Source organism: Canis lupus, chromosome 15 (genome assembly GCF_048164855.1).
Source record: "Canis lupus baileyi chromosome 15, mCanLup2.hap1, whole genome shotgun sequence".
Classification (NCBI taxonomy): Eukaryota; Metazoa; Chordata; class Mammalia; order Carnivora; family Canidae; genus Canis; species Canis lupus.
Genome location: NC_132852.1, coordinates 40,772,278 through 40,791,222, shown reverse-complemented (window position 1 = coordinate 40,791,222; position 18,945 = coordinate 40,772,278). Strand labels below are relative to the sequence as shown.

The window sequence follows — 18,945 nt, the reverse complement described above, 5'->3', positions numbered from 1 at the left end:
TTGTGAGCCCCGCGAGGCACACCAGGATCCCCATTTTAGACGTTAAAGAGGCCGCACCTGCGCTGTCATTCTTTTTAGCTCAAGAGGAGAGGAGTTGGCATCTGGCATTCTGAAAATGTCCTTGAAAACTCTGATTTTGAGTCTGTCCATTTTCTGTGCTCTGCTCCGAGTGAGGGATTACAAATAGGACCCTCCTAGGAGCATCCTGAGCGGTGTTTCTGCATTTCGTCTTGTGATCAGAGCTCATGTTAAATAACTGGAAAATGCAGTATTTCAAAACTATCAAAAGGATAGCAAACAATCTATATGTAACGTGCACGTATCTCACAACACCTAATACGTGCATACATGGAATAGATCCCATACGTGTAATAACCACAGCATCTATGGAATGCCTCCAGCAGTCACCAGCCGAGGACAGCCGAGCCACCCCAGGAGCCCCCAGACACCCTCACAGGGCACCTGATGGGGAGCCGAGTGGTTCCAGGGTTCCTGCGCGTGGACGCTCATGACTCGTATCACTGCGCAGCCACGTTATTTGTTGTCAAGCTCTGGCCTCACTGAGTGTCTCGTCCCTCTGCCTGATTGTACCACCGCGTCCATCAGTCCCGTTGTGCTCCCTCGTGTGTTTATTTGTGTCCACCTTCAGCCTTTCTCCAGTCACAGTTCTTTTTCTGGTTTAATTTTTTCTGCCGGCGGCACGTTCCCTGGACAGGTTTAATGAGGGCCTATGACTGTGGATCCTGTCGGTCTTTCTGGAATGTCTGTTTCCATTGGGTTTCTGAGTGGACGGTCCTCTTCTCTGCCTTCCCTCCTGCTCTGTGTGAGCCCAGCCCATGGTCCCCAGTCTCCGGCATTAGTGGCCTCACCACATGGTCTGGCCCTGGGTTCCTCTAGTTAAGTGGGACAGTCAGGCTCTCCAAACTGGGGACCGGAGCCTCCCTCGGGCTGTGACCCCTGCGTCCTCTCCTCTCAGGACTGCTGTCAGAGTGACCGCCTGCCCGCCAGAGCCGTGCAGTCTCCCACTGTCAGGCCCTGCGGCATCGGCGCTGCGTGTTCAATGCCCACTCTCCCCACTGAGAACCCCGTAACCTGCCTTACCCACGTCAGACTTCCCTGTGTAATGAATCTCCCTGACTTTCATTTTTAGGTCTATTTTTTCCCAGATAAGTTTTGGTTAGAGCATCTTGTTTCGGGTTTACATTTTTAATTTCTACTTTTTTTTTTAATATTTCAAATGCACTTATTTGCATCCTACACCTGCCTCCGTTATCTGAAGTTTTGAGGATGTGACCTGTCATCTGCTGACTTTCACTCAGAGTGGCTTTTCCTTTGTGTGGTTTGTGCATTTGGATACAAGCCTGTCCTTGGAGTTGAGCTACAGGAGTCTGTAAGGTCTTGGCAAGGACGCTTCCTTCCTGGGACACCTGTGCTCGCTCCTGCCAGCTTCCCTGCTGCTTCCAGCTCAGGATGCTCCCTGTGGACTCAGGGATGCCGCGCCACGCAGAGACATAAGTGCAAAACCCCACTTGCAGGAGGGAACGCATGAGGTGACACATTTGTAGATTTTCCTCTGGGAAAGCGAGGGTGGATGAGAGGACATCCCCTGTCCCCTCCAGAGTCAGGCTTCTGGTGCAGCCCTCACGTCCAGCCCTTGCTGCCACCCATGCCGGCAGGCTGCTCACCCCATCTCTTCACGACGATCCAGCCATGATCTGGCTGCCCCTGCTGCCTGGAACCTGGTTCTCAGCTCTTTTATCGAGATTCTTTACTTTCTTAGAATCCCAGCCGTGGGTGTTAAAGCAACACTGTTACACCATATTTAGTATTTTTGAGTACTGGGGATTTTTTTACCTTCAATTTCTTATAGATTTTTATTTCTTGCTGAACACATTTGGTATTACTGGTTAGTTTAATTTATTCTGCTCCACACATTTACTGACAACACTGAGCACAGTGCCTTGGGAGCTGGGGACCTGCACCCACGGGAGGGAACTCAATGTTTTCACCCCCAGACTGTCCCAGGAGAAAATGCACAAGCTGGAAATTGAGATAAGTAGGAATTAAGACATTTTTTCTACATTCACTTAAAAAAAAAATGAGAGAGAGAGAGAGAGAGAGAGAAGAATATCCACATTTCGATTTATATTACTTTGCTTAAAGCTGGTTTAGATTTTATGTATCTCACGTTTTCAGTCATTTAAGAAAGCTTAATTTGGTTCCTTGCAAATTGCCTCCATTAAGGCCGTTGCAAAGCAGAGCAGAGTCCAGCGAGAGCTGGACCTTCAGTGAGAGGCAGCCCTGGGAAAACATCACCAGGACAGAATGCATGACGTCCGCACGACGGCAACTGGGAACGCCAGGACCAACCACAGCCACATAGTTCCATACAGGATGGAGCAGAGGGGAAACTTTCTCACAGCCAGCTTTTAAGAGAAGGAGGCAAATTGCAAGAAAACAATCTGGGGTCTGTGCAGGAGGAAGGAAGAGGGACACCTTCTGGGGATTTTCTGTGCACATCTCATCTCCCACACATCATCACCTATGTGGACAGAACTGAAAAATAAGAATTTCTGTTTAGGAGGTGAGCCCTGTGGAGCTGTGTTTTTCCCTGAGGCAAATGTAAATCTATTTTCATTCCAAGTGGCTAAAGCCAGCTCGTGGCTCTGAGTACTGCAGAGGGTCTACCCAGGGGCCCCTGCCCCAGACTGCCTGCCCCCCTGAGGTCTCCAGCCTCACACCCCTTCCAGAGGGCCCATCCCCATTTGGGGCCTTCAAAGGAAATGCTCGGTTCTGCGTGTCCCCGGGATCCCTGGCCCCGAGGGCTGCACTCCACTGTGCATGATCTCCAGCTGCTCTCAGAGTGATCTCCAGACCCCTACTCACACCCACCTGGACCCAAGGACTGGGCTCCCCCTTGGGAGCCACAAAGGGAGTTCAGCCGATAAGGAGGAAACCATGAATGTTAGAAAGATTGTTCCCAAGAGGACAGAGGGAAAGCTTTGCCCTTTCACTCCAAATCCAGATGAGACAGATGAACACAGTCCTGGGAGCTGGTAAACTGAATTCACCGTATATAAAAAATAGCAAAAGCACAGTTGTATTGCCCACCACATCACAGGGATCAGATATTTGTGGGATGAATGAATGAATGATGGCAATTGGCAGAGAAAAGAGCACAGGTAAGTAGAACAGACACGCATAATCAGACGGATATAAAATCCTGTCCCTCGTGGGACATGATATGTATGATTTTTTTTAATTTTTATTTATTTATGATAGTCACACACACACACACACACAGAGAGGCAGAGACACAGGCAGAGGGAGAAGCAGGCTCCATGCACCGGGAGCCCGACGTGGGATTTGATCCCGGATCTCCAGGATCGCGCCCTGGGCCAAAGGCAGGCGCCGAACTGCTGCGCCACCCAGGGATCCCGATATGTATGATTATAAATTGAAAAGAGCAATGAGGGATCCCTGGGTGGCGCAGCGGTTTGGCGCCTGCCTTTGGCCCAGGGCGCGATCCTGGAGACCCGGGATCGAATCCCATGTCGGGCTCCCTGCATGGAGCCTGCTTCTCCCTCTGCCTGTGTCTCTGCCCGTCTCTCTCTCTCTCTCTGTGACTATCATAAATAAATAAAAATTAAAAAAAAAAGAGCAATGAAAGTAATGACTATCCAATATTTTTCTTGCATACACTTCTAAAGAATAAAATTAGAGCTAGAAAAGCAGTAATGCATCTGAAAAATGTAACATGGGAGCGTTTCATAACAAGTGTGTCAAGATTATCATCAGAGGCATAATCACAGCTTCAAATGCCTTTGTTCATAAATACAAAGATAAAGCATCAACTACAGAAGCCAGAAAAATAACAGAACGAGCCAAATAAAGCAAGAAGGGAATAGTGCTGGCAGCACCAGGTGGAATCAGGAGGCAGGCTCCCCGGGAGACAACGGGGCCACAAGTCCGAGTTTTTTTTTGACATCAGTATGAAATGCCCAGAACAGTGAGTACTCTGCAAATGCTTGAGGACATGAGCACCTTGGGAGGTGATCAGGTTAACGACAAGCTTCAGGGCAGTTTTCTTTCGTGCAGGCCGATAAAAGAGATACTTTGCCAAGTATCAGAAGGAGAAAAATAATGAGAAACAAATATCTAAATTGTATTTCACACCCACACTCACATGGTTTAATCAAAGCACTAAAGTCTGTGCTAACAAAGTCAACATTTTAAGGAAATGGATAATATTCTGGGAGTGTAAAAATGATTACAACAGCTTTGAGGAAAACCTAAAAATATCAATAACCAGGGAGGAAGATTTTAATGAGCTGGTGAGATATGATCCATAAAAGTGGCACTGGATCCAGCCGCTCCAACAGGTGAGTTCTTTCCATCTTATCTGAGGCAGCTTGTTCCTGGACATAATCATCCCAGAGTATAAAAAGCAAAGAGAAAGCATGACATTCATGAAACCACAGTGAGTCTGGTAGCAAAGCTGGACAATCAACTAAAACAAACAAAAATCATAGAGGAAACACCTCAAGTAACCATGATCCCCTTTGCTCCCGGCAGCCATGGCCACCGCGCTCCCGGTCCAGCCACCCACCTGGCCCTGGGGGGTATCCACCTCCACTGGGGATGGACACGAGCTCCCACCGCGGCCTCTCACCCCTTCCTGGTCCCCAGCATCACTCTCTCTGTCCCTTTCATCCTTCCCCATGTTTTTGTGGGTTTCCATCTTGGCTCAGGCTCTGCACACTCTCTGCCGGGTCTTAGCCACCGCACACGCTGCTGACTCGGGAATCAGAACCCCCAATAGCTCCAGGTGTTCTGTCCCCTGGCCTTCTAGAACTTTCTACGTGTGCATGTCTAGGCATCTCGTGCTCAGCCCTCTTGAAACCCAGTGCATAAGACACCCCTTTATCAGCGGCCTTTGGCCTTACGCGGCCTCCTACAGTCCCTCTCCAACTCGTGACCATCATGTACTGAATGTCACCACTTAGGAGTTCAGGGTCACCTTCGTGTGCCGTCGGCCACACACCATCAAGCAGTCAGTTAGTGAGCCCTACTGTGCAGGGGAGGGTCAGTCCTCCTCTGAGCTTGTTTCTTCCCCACCCAGGAGGCACATGCCCTCTGTGCTCTGTCCATTCCATGGTGGCTCCTGTGCCAGTGGCTGCCGGGCCTGCACACATCTGAGGACACCAGGTGCCCAGCAGCCACGAAATTAGGATCCACAATGGGGCTCTCCCAGTGTGACCCCTAGACCCCAGAACCGCAGTAACAGTGTCAAGTGCAAACTCTCAGACCCCACCTGTGCCTGCCTGGCCCAGAACCAGGAGCCTGCCATGATTCTGACACGAATCTTTCCAGAACCTCTCTGGTCTACAATGCAGACAGGGTCAAAGTGGCTGATGAAAATCCTTCCTAGGTCCCTCTGCTGTAATGAGGCACCTGCTGGCTGCTCCCCACCCCTGACCCTCCTGTAACAAGGCGGTTGCATTGTTCGTGGCCTCACTGCTGTCCACATGCTGTCTCTGCATCTCCGACTTTACTCCCCTGCCCACCACTCAGCGTTTTCGTCAGGGGTCCTCCTCCGGGGAGTCGCCCCCACAGGCTCTGTCCTGCTGTCAGCAGGTCACACCCAGTCACACCATGTTGGCTGCAGCTCCAGGAGCACACACGGGCCTCAACCCCTTCTGCTCCCCTGAGGGCTTCTGGGAACCGGGATCATGAAGCTCCACGGTTCTGAACTGTCTCCTCACTATGTTGTCTGATCTTCAAACTGAGGTGGATAAGGAGGCCAGTGTGATGACCTAGCCCAGCAGCCCCTGGGGGAGCAGAAGCAGGACAGCACCACCAGGGCAGGAGGACCTAGGTTGGACCCCAGCACTGGGTCAGGCCTCTATCCTCTGTCTGTAAAGCAGGAAAGACAATGGCAACGCCACTCCCTTTGTTGTAAGGACCCGTACTTAGTGCCCGAGCAGGAAGCTGGATAGCAGAAGGACCTGGGGTCTCATGGAGCATCGGGGCTGAGGCCGCGATGAATGGGGACCTCGTTAAAACTGGCAGGAGACAGGAGTGAAGTGACTGAGCCTGGGGACGCGGTCCCTCTGATGCAGCTGCACCCTGCTTGCATGGTACACACGGACTTCTCCCAGGACAAGGTACTGATCTCCCAGGTCCTGGTTCTTGCACCTCTTCCAGAGGTTCCTAAGGTTACGGAGGGCTCAGGTCGCTCATGGGGCATTGACACACAAGTATGGACGGCACCTCTGCTCCTGAGTGTGGATCACACGGCGTCTCTGTGGGAAAACAGCCTCTAAGTTATTAAAACCCTGCCATCCCCAAACCAGGGGGATACCTGAAAACCCAGGCAGCTGTGGATGTAGCCACTGGGGGTCCACCAAAAGGGTTAACTGCCTTGGTGGTTTTCTCCAGGGAGCAGATGCCCTGGAATTCCTATTCTTAGCTGCAAGCGCAGCCCGAGAACAGAACAGCCTGCCCTGATGCAGAGTGAGAGCCAGGGGCTGGGACCCGAGCTGGCCAGGCCTTGGGGCCTCAGAAGGGATGTGAATGCCAGGCAGCTGGCAACAGGAGACATCTCCACTTACAGAGATCGTAAATGAAGAGCACGTTTGAGGTCCGAGGCTTCAGCAACTTGTGATTTCATTTTCTATCACAAATAAACACTCCCTTTTACATTTAACTTGGTATTTTAACATTGTTGTCTTCCTGCTTGGTCCCTGCCTGGCACAGCCTGCACAGATGAGGAGGGACCCGCCTGGGGTTAGAGCCTGGCCAGTGGAGGCCTTTGGCCCCAGCCTGTGAAGTCGTGACATTTTCTTACATGGAAAGGGCTGTGAACACCAAATGGGACCTGAGTGCTCACAGGCTGGGGCACCCTGCAGGCCGCGTGACCAGGCAGCCGCGTCCCACAGCCCTGAGCACAAGCACCGGACAACCCTGGTCCCCTGTGGATGCAGGACCACATGTTGGAGGCTGATTAACTTGGAGAAGACCTTCCTCAGCATCATCACAAAATCAGGAAGACAAAACTGTCCAGGGGTGGGTGCTTCCTGCGTCCAACTCTGGAGCAGCCAGCATGGCCCTGAGGCCCTGGAGGCAGGAGGGGGGCAGTGCCGGGCCCCTGCCCTCTGGTGGCTGTTGAGGTGGGTGAGCAGACGCTTTGATCAGTCAGCTTCCAGCTGGTGGTCCTGCCTGGGGGACGGACGTCCCAGAAAGAGACCGGGCTGCCCTTGCTGTCAGCCCATCGTGGGGCCTGCTTCCTGAGCCGCGCAGCAGGTGTGTCGCACAAGGGCACATGCATATCCTGTCCTAACTTTCCACGAACATACATCTGTGCCGCGGCTCCAATGGTAGGCAGGGTCCCTCTCGGGGAACATGGAAGGCCCAGCTGGCGTTTTCCAAACAGTGAGTCATAACCAGGGTGACCACACAGCCTGATTTGCCCAGGCCAGGCCTGGTTTGCATCTGGTGTCCAGAGTGATTATTAATGACTCCCCCTTTCTCTCTCAAGAGGCCAGGTTTGGCCGACATACGATGTACTCACCCCATTATAACCCATTAGTCAGTTATGCAATCACTTTAGTGGGCAGCAACCAAGCGTTAACGAGGAGCAGCACAGAAAGTGTGGCTTTGCGAAATGTCTGTGCTGGGCTGCAGCGTGAGGTAGATTTCCAGCCGCTCTTTAACAAAGGCATCGGGGGGCCAGAGCCTCCGGACTCAGCCCGGCACCATCCCAGAAGCTTTCCGGGGGGAAGCCAGGTCCGCCTGTCACCTCTCCTTCAGCAACGTCGTGAGACAGACACCCAGCTGCATTCTCTTCTGAACCTCCCGATGCCCTCGTCACACGCGTCACTGTCTGGAAAACCCCGGTCTCTCCCGGTCCCTCCTAGTCATGATTCATGGCCCAGCACCTAGTGCCCTTTGCGCCACTGAGGCTCAGGTAGCTTGTGTGTCAGAGTGGGTCCCACCTGGATGAGAAGGCACAGCTCCGGTCCTTGGTGCACGTAACAACCAGGTGGTGGAGGAGCAAGGGCCAAGCCACACTTCTAGCTCCTGCTTCAGACCCAACAGCCAAGGCGAAAGCAGGGGCAGGAAGAGGTAGGCAGTGGGAGCTGGGGCAGGAGCGCTCAGCAGGGCAGGGGGACAGGGTGGTGAGGCTGGCCAGGTGTGCAGCAGCCCCTGGGCCCGAGACACAATACCAGGTGCTTGTCCCGACTCAGGACTCACGCGTCACCGTCCCTGTGGTGGCAGACAAGGGCTCAGGGCCTGAGGCGTGCTCCACTTGGAGGACAAGCTGCAGTGTGGCAGCCCAGGGGCCTTTGCCTCAGTGCCTTTGGGGCCACGGTGGGAGTTCGGGCACCCATGGAGCAGCAGCCCTCTGTTGGACTACAAGGAGGTGCCTATTCTCACTGTAAAGGCTCTGCAGCAACTCTGCCAACATTCCTAAGGGGAAAGGCTTTGGGGAGAGCATCCTACGGGCTCCAGCTCGAGGGCAGTGCCCCTATTTCAGCCATGCCATGGATGCTCCTTTGCTGGTGTGCAGGCCTCAGAGGGAAAAGGACTATCTTTTAAAATCCAAATATGACATTTCCCAGGTAAATAGCTGTAGATATTTTGGAACATTTTATCCCACCTGAATGTCACTGTGAGAAACATCAAACCCACAGACGACCCTTCACAGAGTCACAGGCCTATGTTCTTCAGAAACATGGTGTCATGTAGGGAAAGACTGAAGAATGTTCCAAACGGGAAACCACTGAAGAGCCTGGCAGGGCAGGTGTAGCAGGGCTTTGTCCCAGGACCTGGATGGGATTGGGGTCCTGATGGGGGAGCAGACATGTGCTGAGCCTCAGGAGGGCACCCTCACATTGTAAGGGGTAAGAAGACGTGTGTGCAGCCTGCGACAGGCGGCCAGGTGCCCACACAGCACCTGTGACCTGGGCAGCCATGCACACACGGGACATGCTGCCCAGAGCGTCCGGCTGGAGGCAGGAAGGGCATCACTGAACCCCGTGTTTAGCTGGGTGTTCTCACTGTCCCCACAAAGTCTAGGATTAAGAGGCAAACAGTACTGAGAAGAGGTTCGACAAACTTGGCATAAGTGTAAGTGGAGTTTTTTTGGACTAAAATTAGATTTTATTTGAACAAAAATAATACATGTTGACTTCTGGAAAAAGTAGTAAGTATAACAAGGATATGTTTAAAAGGGCAAACACAGTGACCACAAGGACCTTCTGGGCGCAAGGAGTTTGTCCTTGGTCAGCGCTTCTCCTGGCCCTTGGAGCCATGGCCCCACAGTCTTCACAGCACCCACGGCTGACAGGGCTGCCACTCCACCCTCCTCTGCTGTTCCCAATGGAGCCCTCGCCCCCGTGAATCGGACATTCCCGGTGTCCACCCTCCTTCTGCTATTGCAGTTAGTCCCCATGTCAGTGCATCAAGTGTAGGAACTAGTGGGGCCCCTCGGTGAACATCAGGGGCCCCACCTACCAGAGGACCCGTGCTGCCTCTGCTGACCGGAGGGCCCGGTCAGGGCAGCTGGCACCTCGGCCTTGCAGGCACCAACTACCTGAGCCCCAAAAGCCTGAGCCCCCAGGCAAGGCGGCTCATCGACAAGCCCAAGGGAAGGGAGGGGCCAGGGAGGCCAGGCTGTCGCAGGAGGCCCCTGGCTCGAGGACACACACGTCCCCACCACACCACTGGATAAGGGACTCAGGCCTTGCCCATGCGTGCCGGATGCTGGGTGCAAGGTGGAGCCCTCCCACCCCTGTGAGGCTCCGTGGGCCTCCTTCCCCAGTGACCGTTTTCTCATTATATTTCCTTCTTAGCTTCTCATCCAGATTCTCCTCTGGCCTTGGAAAGACTCAGTCCTTCATCAGGCAGGAACTACGGATCACTGCCACGGGCTCAGTCAACACTAGCAGGAGATGGCTGATGGCCTTGCACGTCTGGTGAATCCTCTGAATGTCATCTATGCTCCCGGGTAGCGTTGAGCCTGGATCTGGGTCGGCGGGCTGGGGAAGAGCCCCGCACCCCGGGCAGCAGTATGTCGCGCACGCTGGTGGCAGCATTCTGGACCAGGCTTCATCCGAGGCTCTCCCTCTGCATCCCAGCTGCATCTCCGCGCCCAGTCTTGGTGCCCACCTCATGGCATTGGCCCTCAGTGTCACCCACTGCTGATGGGCAGGCACCCACATGACCCTAAGAACCACAGGGGGACGCTCCCTCCTGCAGTCTGATGGGAAACAAGGTGCATGCAGGCCTCACAGCTGCTTCAGAGGCTGGAGTAACCTGGTAACCGTCCCCGAGGCAAGGACCTCGGGTGAGCTCGCAAACCCGTCTGCTGCCGGGAGGTACACACTGGCTCAGGGCTTGAATCCTGGCTCCAAGGGTCCCCAGGGGAGCCCGCCCCGAGCGGTGGGGCAGCATCATGCTCCCACGGTCCCCGTGAGGTATGAGTGAAGCGCCAAGGTGAGCCAGAGTGCCCCAGACAGGGGGTGGCCATGAGCTGGGCGGTCAGGGTGGGGGCCGGGGGGGGCCGCAGTCCCCACGAGGCAGAGAGAGTTACTGGCGCATCTGAAAGCTGATTGGAGACTGTGAAAATATGTTTAGGGAGATGGCATAATATGGAAGAAATGTGTCCACTTGATGCATGGGGAGGCTGAGACGCCAGACGGCTCTGTTGGCTAAATTTAGCTGAAGCGCTCTTTATTCAAGAACCATGTTAGCAAATATATAACACAGAGGACACGTGGGGGGCACCGCCTTGCATGTCCACCGCACAGGACGCCAGTGTGTCTGCAGCACTGCTGTCCTCTGGCGGTTCAGGGTGTGCAGCCAAAAGCACCGCCGCGAACGCTGACGAAGCACAGAAGGGGGCAGGTGCTGTCTGGGGTCCTTGTACACCGTCTGGAGGCTCCTGATACGCAGGAGAAAGAGACCTCCCACCCAGCCCCACTGAGACCTGTGATGACTGCAATGTTTCTAGGCGTTTCCGTGTTTCACCAGCTTTCAGCCTGCCTGGGAGGCCGGAGTGGTGTAGACATTGGGCAGCAGACAGAGACCTGAGGCAAGGAGACTGGCCCAGTGGGCACTCAAGATGCAGCACAAGACAGCGACAGCCTTTGCTGCGGGAAAACAGCCAAGAGACTGGGGTCAGGGGAGCCAATGTGCTGAGGTCAAGGGAGCCTCGGGGTGGAGCGGGCCTGGGGGACAGTGGTTTCGACGGGAGAAGAGCATGGACGGGGAAGGTCTGGCATGGCAACCAGGGGCCTGTGACAGAGGCTGAGCCATGCCTGGCCAGCTTCAGGGTCCCGCTGTGGCTCGTGGGAGCAGGGAGGGGAGGTCCAGAGCACCGCCAGACCCGGCTGCCTCGGCCCACAATGAGAAGCCGCTCCCCTTCCTGTCACATCTCAGGGGCCTCTGGGGTCTTCGGGCAGCGTCCTCCTCCGTGGTCTCCCCATTCCTGGGGTGGCTTTACCTTCCATTCCCTCACCACACGGAGCCAAGCCTGTGGCTTCTGTGGAGGCTAATTTTTTTTCCTTGAATTTAATTAATCCTGAAGCCAACAAAGTTTGCACGCGCAGCACCCAGAGCAGAGTCGGGCTGTGTGAGAGCAGGAAATCCAATTAATACCAGGGAGCCGGGAGGACACGGAGCTGCTGATAAGATGAGGAGCGACATCGGAGGCCAAGGTCGCTGGGCTGCCCGCCAGCCCCCGGCCCCCAGCCACGGAGCAGACCCAGCTGGGACAGCGACCCGCTGGGCCCTCGGCACTGCCGACACCGCGTGGTTCTCGTCCTCGACACGATCCCTTCAACAACCAAGTATTCGGAGTATGTGAACGGCGGAAACGGCTGTCAGGAAGACAAGTTATGCACTTTGGTTTCGTGCCATCATTCTCTTCGCTTCCACACGTTAAATATTTTGATTTTCTAATCCATTAGGAGGGAATATGCATTCACGATATTTGTAAAATCTCTGAAATGTTTAATTAAGAAGAAAAATAGCTCTTCAAACTGGATGGAGAAGCATTAGAGAAGCAGAGACACTCTGTGCTCCCTGCCGGCGGGGTTTACTGAGTCACACACTTCCCGGAGGGCCTGGAAGACTTCCCCATCAGTTTTCCCGGAAATGCCACCTCTGGTGTGACCCAGGGGACGCATGGAAGCAGGGGCGGCCTCGACTGGTCCAGCAAGCCAGCGTCGCCTCCAAGGTCAGCTCTCAGCACCCGCCCTCCCACGGCGACTCCTCTACAGCCACAGCGGATCTGTAATAACCGAGGATGCACTTGGACACCGCTGTTCCCAGGACACGTGTATTTGTGGGATGGATGAAAGAGGACAGGGACCTGCAACTGGCTGTGGATGACACTGCTGTGGGGTGCACGCTGCTTCTACCCCACGTAGGCGTCTGGGGCACCCACGGACGGGGTGGGCGGGTGGACGTGGGGGGTCAGAGCCCCTTGCCCCCAACCACGGAGGCCCGAGACTGTCCCAGTCCCCAGGGCCTGTCTTCTGTGCCTGGAACGGTCTGACGGCCTCCAGCAGGGCTGTCCGGGAGGCGGGTGATGGGGAGCCACTCCTGCAGCCCTGGCCACCATGAGGAGGGGCATCTCCATTCCTGGTCCCCGGAGCATTTCTTGCTGCAGCAACAGTTCTGAAGGAAGCTGGGGGTAAACTCGGCCCCAGCTCGAGACTTATCCTTGGAAAGCCAACAGAAGCACCTCCTGGTTCGTCATCACATAGCCAACAGCAAGAGGGGGCAAGTCTCAAACCTGAAATCCTCGGGTATCCTCCTATGAAAACGCCTTCTGAGTTCAGACTTGACCTCGGCAGGTCACTGACACTGGGCTTCGCCCTGGGGGACCTGCACTTGCGGCCTCGGTCACATAACTGCCCTCCCTGTGTCTTCCAGCAGTGGTAGCTAAATGGCCGCCAGAACCCCCAGACCCCAGGGCCTTCCTGCCCCACAGATAACTCACGAGGGACTGACTTCTCACTGGGGCTTCTCGCTGAGTCAGTAAACACCAAAGCGACGTGAAATATGTCCAGGGCTGAGCTCGGCCCTGGCAGGTAGGCCTCACCTGGCCGGTGTGCAGAGCCCATGTGGCCACACCGCACGCCAGCAGGACAAATGGCTCCCGCCGCCGACAGCACACAGCCCAGGAGGAGGTCAGGAGGAGGAGGAACCGCCAGGATGTTCTGTGGCACCGGTTCTGAGTACGTGACGTTTCAGTGATGTCCCAGGAGCTGTCCTGTAACTTGGCTGCGGTGCTCACAGACGGCTCATGTGTCCTGAGGGATGTGCAGGATGTAATGCAGGTGGGCAGCAGGTGCACATGGGCCCCACAGAGGCTCCCTCTGCCAGAGGGGCTGCTAGCGCCCCCCGCCCCCCCCCAGGCACTGCCTGCAGCCTGCGGCTGCTCGCAGAGAACACGTTGACTACATCTGACATGGAAAATCTCAGTGACTGCACAACAGAAACAGAGCTGGGGCCTCCAACCTGGTCACACCCGAGCCTCGGTGTCTCCATCTGTAAGGTGGGCTGTCACCAAGACGCAGCCAGACAAGGGGCGGGGGCTGTGCATGACCATCGGTGTGTGAGATAGTGAGGTCTGCATGTCACACATAAAGGGTCGCATGTACGGAGATGCAGAATCAGCTTGATCGAGGGACTCATTTTACAATTTACATACATACACACACGCATCCAACATCATCCTACACGCGGGCGTGCCATGGAGACAGGTTTGTTCCAGACCGTGCAGCACAGCGATTTCCCAACAAAGTGGGTCCAGCGACTTGTTTGCTTTCCTGGGGCTTATAAGACCTACGTTCCTACCACACTCTAGTCTCTTAATGTACCAGAGTGTCATGTCTGTGAAAATGACGAACGTAGCTTAAAGATCCTTTATTGTTAAAAAATGCTGATCATCACCTGAGCTCTCCGTGCATCCTAACTGCCAATCACAGGCGACCGTAACAAATATAATGATCACAAGAACGTTAGAAATACGGCCTGAATTAGCAAAACATGATGCAGGGAGATGAAGAACAACTACTGTTAGACGACTGGCCACCGTGGACCCTCTGTCAGTGTCGCCACAGCCTTTGGTTTGTAAGAACACAGTACACTCCAAGTGTGACACAGTGAGGGACGCCTGGGGTGGTCCCATGTCATACCTCAGGCACACTCGGCAGGAAGGCCCACATGAGACTGTGCTGAGGAGCGACCTGGCTCACGCGTGCCCTGCACCACTTTGGCCGCACCAGCATCACTTGGGGGGACACTGGCTGAGACGGAAGGACTTCCATTTCTAGAACTTGGTAATGTGGAGGCAAAGGAACCAGCTTTATACCCCAAATTTTAGTGAGGAGAGCAAACACATGAAAAACGAGTGGATCCCCTGGAAACGGGCGTGACCGTGAGGTCAAGTGCCAGGAAGCCCCTCTGGCTCTCTCAGAGCACCTCAGCACATCCTCACCCAGTGGGTGCTTACAGGGGAGGCGTGGGCACAGCTCGATTTCAGGCTCACAGGGCGTTTGTTCACCTGGGGCTAACACAGCCTCAGGGAGGGGGTGGGGGGCAGCCCGAGGGAGAGCGGTCACCTGGTTTTCTGGTGGTGAACAAAGCAAATCCACCGTCACATGGTGCTGCGGGGGGAGCCCAGGGTGGAGCAGGCCCGACTGGCCGTGGCATTCATGGGGTCACACACCCAGGGAAAGGGCTCCTGGTGAGCACATGTCCATGGCCCCTGTACCCCACTTGACACAGCACAGCCCACATCACAGGCTGGGCCTGCATGCCTTGGGCACTGCCGGCAGGAGCACACTCAGGGCTTTAGTCTGCACACTCGTTCTGCCAGGACTCTGGCTCCTGCCCCTGGCTCAGGGCTCGCAGATCCAGAGTGAGGCTGCTGGGCAGCCCACACCGTGACGCAGCCTCAACCGGGCCAAGGAAACTGGTCGGCAGAGTGAGTGCTCGTTGGGGCTCTTCAGGCAGGCACAGCCCCTCAGACGAGCCAATGTTCAGGCCCTCCTGCCTCCAACCCCATGACGGTTGTGAGATGACGCCACGGGCCAGGCGCAGACCCCACACGGGGCTTTGCCCACGCTGGCTGTTGAGAAGTAGCAGCGCTCAGGGGAGGAAGGACGTGTACACGACTCTTGTCGGGCAGCAGGTGGGCGCTGCTGCGTGCACACTTACAGAAAAGGGGCCAGAACGAGCGGGAACCACGCGGGGCCCTTACCTTGCTCTCGTCCTCAGCATCATGATAGCCACACGCGTCTATGAAATCTGGAAACATCTCCGACCACCCATCCCTTGTGCAGTTTTTGCTTATGTTTCCTGGAAGATAAAGTCTCAGCATTAGGTTTGTGGGCTCCCAACTGCTGGCCTCCGTGGGGACTGTGTAGGCCACGCTCACGGGGGACAGCCCTCTCTGCTGCCTCCCTCCGGTGGGTGGAGAGCGGAGCCTTGTCTCACTCCATTCACACGCTTCACAGTGTGTGCACGTTCACTGCCCCACCCCGGCAGGGCTCCTACCCACGGAAGCTGGGTCTTGTGGGGCCTGGGTGGATGGTGGGAAAGCTTCTGGGCCATGAAGCAAAGGTGCAGCTGTAGTGGCTGGCATGGCTGCCGCTGTGAAGAAGCACAGTGAAAACTAACAGACTCATATTCTGTCCCGGGAGAGTTATCACCAAATCCCAGCCACGGCAGTACTGGCTACCCCACTCCATCCTACTCCGTGCCAGCTCTGGGCACGACCAGAGTGCACAGGCAGGCAGCATGTTACATCAGTGGAAGGGCAGTGATGGCAGAGGAAGAGACCGTGGGCATAAGAGTTAAATTGGATCACTGACTGTGATATTATATGTTGGCACATTGAACTTCAATTAGAAAATAAAATAAAGTACATTTATATAGAAAAATAAAAAATGCAATTAAATAGAAATTGCAACTCAGTTGAATTTTGCACATATATGGATTAAAAAATGAAAAAAAATAAAGATAATTTCTAGGCAAGAAAAAAAGATTTAAATTGCATGAAATAAAGACAGTGTTGATCTTATAGCACCAGTTCTTTCTGCATGTAATTAATGTAAACGTGTGGGTTAAGCTCAGGAATGGAACGTTCCCTCTACCTAAAGGGTCAGGGCTCCTGGGCGACTCAGTTGGTTGAGGGTCTGACTCTTGGTTTCGGCTCAGGTCATGATCTCAGGGTTGTGGGATTGAGCTCCATGTCGGTCCCCATGCTCAGTGCAGAGTCTGCTTCAGATTCTCTCCTTCTGCACCTCCCCCAACCCACTCCCTCAAATAAATAAATAAACAAACAAGTAAATAAATAGTCTTTAAAACAAAGGTGGTGTCCTCAGGAGGTGGCCACAGTCGGCACTGGGTAGTGACGAGTGACCTAAGGGGGCTCTGATGACCTGGGACAGGGCTGGGCCTTGCAGGGTGGGCTTCAGGAAGCTCAGGCCTGGGGAGGCGCTTCCTGCCGTCAGCACCTAGAGGCTTAACCACTCAGCACTCAGCACCCACCAAGCTTTCTCCCGATCCCACGGCCCTCAGGGCTTCCAGAATAGCAAATATTTTCACTCACGGATCTCATGTCTTTGTTTTGGGCCAACACTGCAGGGCCGACCCGGGCATTACTGCTCCCGTTTTACAGGTGAGACTGAAGTTCAGTGACACGCCCAAGGTTCTATAGTGACTGAATGGTGGAAATAGGGTTCCTTACTCAAAAATGCTTTCTGTTTTCTACACCAGGGCAGCCTACACAATCGATGGACCAGACAAGGTCAGGAGCAGGGTGCGTTCACACTGAGGTGATAATACACATAAGTGATTCTCGGCCTGCTGTGTGGAGGCAGGTGGGACGGCCCAGACCCTGACTCGCCCACCGGCAAGAAAGCGGGGTTCAGAGGTCTCCACAAAGCCCCCAGCAGCATCACCTGGGCTGCCACCATGGCCCAACACCGCCATCCCGTATTTTCCTGAGTCCAGGCCCCAAATCTCCTCCTGCTCCGGCTCTGGGAGAGCCGCGGGGGGCCTTGCGGGGGGCTGGAGGGCGAGACATGTGGATAGTGGAGGCAGGACAGAGTCCTAAGGGGGGCAGGGCCCCCGAGACCAGGTTCCCCTGCCCTATTATATAGATAGGGAGATTGAGGCGCCCACAAGGTAACGATCAGGACTCCGAATAGCAGAGGGGGTGAGGTCGCTGCAGGTTGCTCACTGAGCTCCTGCCATGAGCCAGACTTTGCACCGAGGCTCCCATGGACCCAACGGCGACATGGGGGGCACCTTTTAATGGTCCCACGCCACAGGTGGGAGACCTATGCCCACAAGCAAGGGCCACGTTTCCATCCCAGGCTGCGGGGTCACCACGCAGCATGCTTGCTGTCCAACCTGTACACGCCCAGCTCCCGGGGACAAACCAGGAGGGATGCTGACCGGCCATCTCTCATTCGCTACAGCAAACAGTAAACTAAGGGAGTTGCTTAAGCAAACTTTATTCCATGAGGTCGATCCCCCTCCACAGGTTCTCCACCTTGCCTGGCTTCACCTCCTCGAAGACACCTGGAGTCAGAGGAGGCAGCCATGTGCAGAAGGGGTGGGGAGGTGGGGTGGTGGGGAGGTGAGGGGGGACCTGGAGAGGTGAGGGGGAACCTAGGAGGTGAGGCGTGCTGGTAGGTGAGAGGGGACTGGGGAGGTAAGGAGTGCTGGGGAGGTGAGGGGGGTGTGGGGAGGTGAAGGGGTGCTGGGGAGGTGAGGGGGGACCTAGGAAGGTGAGGGGTGCTGGGGAGATGAGGGGGGTGTGGGAAGGTAAGAGGGAGCTAGGGAGGTGGGGGGTGCTGGGGAGGTGAGGGGGGTGTGGAGAGGTGAGGGGGGCTGGGGAGGTGAGAAGGTCCTGGGAAGGTGAAGGGGAACTGGGGAGGTGAGGGGGGTATAGGGAGGTGAAGGGGGTACTGGGGAGTTGAAGGCGTGCTAGGAAGTGAGGAGGGACCTAGGGAGGTGAGGGGTGCTGGGGATGTGAGGGGGGACCTGGGGAAGTAAGGGGGCTGGGGTGGTGAGGGGGTGCTGGGGAGGTGCTGGGGAGGTGATAGAGGTGTGGGGAGGTGAGGGGAATCTTAGGAGGTGAGGGGGGCAGGGGAGGTGAAGGGTGCTAGGAAGGTGGGGGGGCTGGGGAGGTGACAGAGGTATTGTGAGGTAAGGGGGTATCTGGGGAGGTGAGGGAGGCTGGGAGGGGATGGGAGGCTGGGGAGGTGAGGAGGGTATGGGGAGGTGAGGGGGACCTGGGTTGGTGAGGGGGGACTGGGAGGTGAGTGGGGTGTGAGAGAAGCTTGGGGGTGAATGCAGGATGAGGGAAGAAAAGTGGGGGTGTGCACAGCTTTGGGCCCAGAAGCCACACCCCCTGCTCCATCCTCTGCGAGTGCACCTCCTCCCACCCTGACTGTGGGGCCACCTCGTCTCTGTGGGGTCGCTCACCTCACCCCTGGTGGGCCCCTTTCTTCATGAGCTCTGTCTGCGTGGCCCTCGGCCAGGCTCTGAACGGTGCCTGTGCCCTGCTCCCCAAGGGTGCTCCCAGGGAAGTGTCCATGTGTGCGTGGCCAGGAGGAGGTCATGGCCATTCGCAGCAGGAAGGCTGGAGTCTGTTGGGCATGGAGGCCCCTGCTCCCCAGACAACCCCCACACACACACTCCCGTGAGCACAGGTCCGGTGTGTGAGTCCCGGGGTGCAGTGTTGGTCAGGAGAGTGGCACAGCCCTGGGGATGTCCAACCCCAATGCCCGGCTCGTCTCAGGACATGCTCGTGTGCTCCTAGGACAAGCAGGGCCCTGTTGCTGGCGACAGGGCAGGCCCAGCTATCCCCCAAACTCTACTCCTCTGGGGCACGGGAGGCACCACGGCACC

General features: G+C 55.6%; 1 protein-coding gene across 4 annotated transcripts in view; it reads right to left on the bottom strand.

Moving 5' to 3' along the window:
• VIPR2 (vasoactive intestinal peptide receptor 2) overlaps positions 1-18,945 on the bottom strand; it is a 59,292-nt gene that overhangs the window by 16,168 nt on the left and 24,179 nt on the right. For all 4 annotated transcript variants that reach the window (XM_072776771.1, XM_072776772.1, XM_072776774.1 and 1 more), the window contains one exon: positions 15,281-15,378. In XM_072776771.1, the coding sequence (XP_072632872.1) occupies positions 15,281-15,378 (98 nt within the window). The remainder of the gene's footprint in view (positions 1-15,280; positions 15,379-18,945) is intronic.